Genomic DNA, 1,468 nt, shown 5'->3' with positions numbered 1-1,468 from the left:
CGTTAGGCCTGTCCGAGGCCTACTTCGAGGCAGTAAATCTTGTTTCTTCACCCGAGGTGACCCCTACAATGATTATTTTCTTTTTTTAAATAATGAATCACAAAAGATTAAAAGAGACTTGTCATGTCAGCATTATCTGCTGACGAGGTCATATGTTGAAGTTAAAATAGTTTTATCTCTAAGACAACTTCTGAGACATGACAGGTGGTTGTGAAAAGGTCGTGTCAGGTCAGGTCAGGGGTCACAGTCATTCATGCTGCAGTTGTTGAGACTTTTTAGGTCCCTGGCTCTGATGCTGCTGCCCCAACAGATGATGGCAGAAGAGATGAAGCTCTCAACAACAGACTGATCTACAGCATCTTGCAGACACTGAAGGCTCTCAGTTTCCTCCAGAAGTCCATTCTGCTCTGTCCTTTCTTGTAGACTGCTTCAGTGTTGAGTCTCCAGTCCAGTCTGTTGTCCAGATCAACACTGACGTCTTATTTTATTGCTGTGTAAACATTCTTGGGATCCTTAATGCATTTTAAGCCATTATAAAAAATTACAATCAAAAATAAAGCAAAGAAAAAACGTGTAAAAGATCTTCACACATGTCTGAAGATGAGCAGTGTGTTCTGCATGTACCCAGAACCAGGCATAATCTCAAAGGCTTTTGTGTTTATGGAACCTGTTTTTGCACATTAAACACATTAGCTACTTTTAAATCTTCAGTTAAAACTCACTTTTATTCTTTGTTTTTTTGCTACACAAGATGTTGATTTGAATGATTCTTATCAGTTTGTATTCTTTCTCCTTTCCCTTTTTTATTTGTTTGATTTGTTTGCACATTTTTATTGTATTGCATTGGACAACACTTTGTTCCCTTTTAGGAGCTTACAGGACTTTATAAATAAATTGGATGTTCCATAATAAAAGTAAACCAACCTCAGCTCTGTGGTGAAACATGGGAGACTGTGTGTCTGTGGGACTGCTGACTCCCATGCAGCTGCCCTCTGAGTCAGACGTGACAACCTCCTGCAGGGACTCTGTAGAGTTGGCTTTGTCCAACTTCACAAGGATTGGAGACCCTGCTGCACAAAAACAGTTCATGTTAGTGACATTTTACCCCTGCTGCTTTTATAAACAGCCAAAGCTGGAGCCTGAAGTCGTGTTCACACTGTGATTGTTTTAATGTTGTAAAACAAATCCTTAGGAGCAAAACAATCATGGGTTATCAGCGTCACAGGCTCAGACTGTGGAGGACCAGACTGACATAATTACAAATAAAAGAAGTTTACATTTTCCATCTCCATGTCCGTTATAGCAAATTAGTCCCAAAACAATTTTTATTATAAAGGTTTAAAAATATATCAAGTGGAGCATCACGGTGAAAGGCCATTTTGCTGCACTTGTGAAAGTAAAACTGTTGGGCTTCATCTGGACACTCAGACATCAATTCTGAGTTTCACATTGGCAGACAGGACACGGT

General features: G+C 39.7%; 1 protein-coding gene across 2 annotated transcripts in view; it reads right to left on the bottom strand.

The window, feature by feature from the left end:
* The window catches only part of ibtk (inhibitor of Bruton agammaglobulinemia tyrosine kinase), a gene marked incomplete at its 3' end in the record, with an annotated part of 35,685 nt that overhangs the window by 8,238 nt on the left and 25,979 nt on the right, over positions 1 to 1,468 (bottom strand). The window contains 1 exon segment of one of the 2 annotated variants that reach the window (XM_014009709.1): positions 925 to 1,070. In XM_014009709.1, the coding sequence (XP_013865163.1) occupies positions 925 to 1,070 (146 nt within the window). 2 annotated transcript variants of the gene reach the window in all.

This window comes from Austrofundulus limnaeus, unplaced genomic scaffold (genome assembly GCF_001266775.1).
Source record: "Austrofundulus limnaeus strain Quisiro unplaced genomic scaffold, Austrofundulus_limnaeus-1.0 Scaffold60, whole genome shotgun sequence".
NCBI classification, from domain to species: domain Eukaryota; kingdom Metazoa; phylum Chordata; class Actinopteri; order Cyprinodontiformes; family Rivulidae; genus Austrofundulus; species Austrofundulus limnaeus.
Note: the sequence above shows the minus strand (reverse complement) of the source record. Positions and strands in the feature narration are given on the sequence as shown.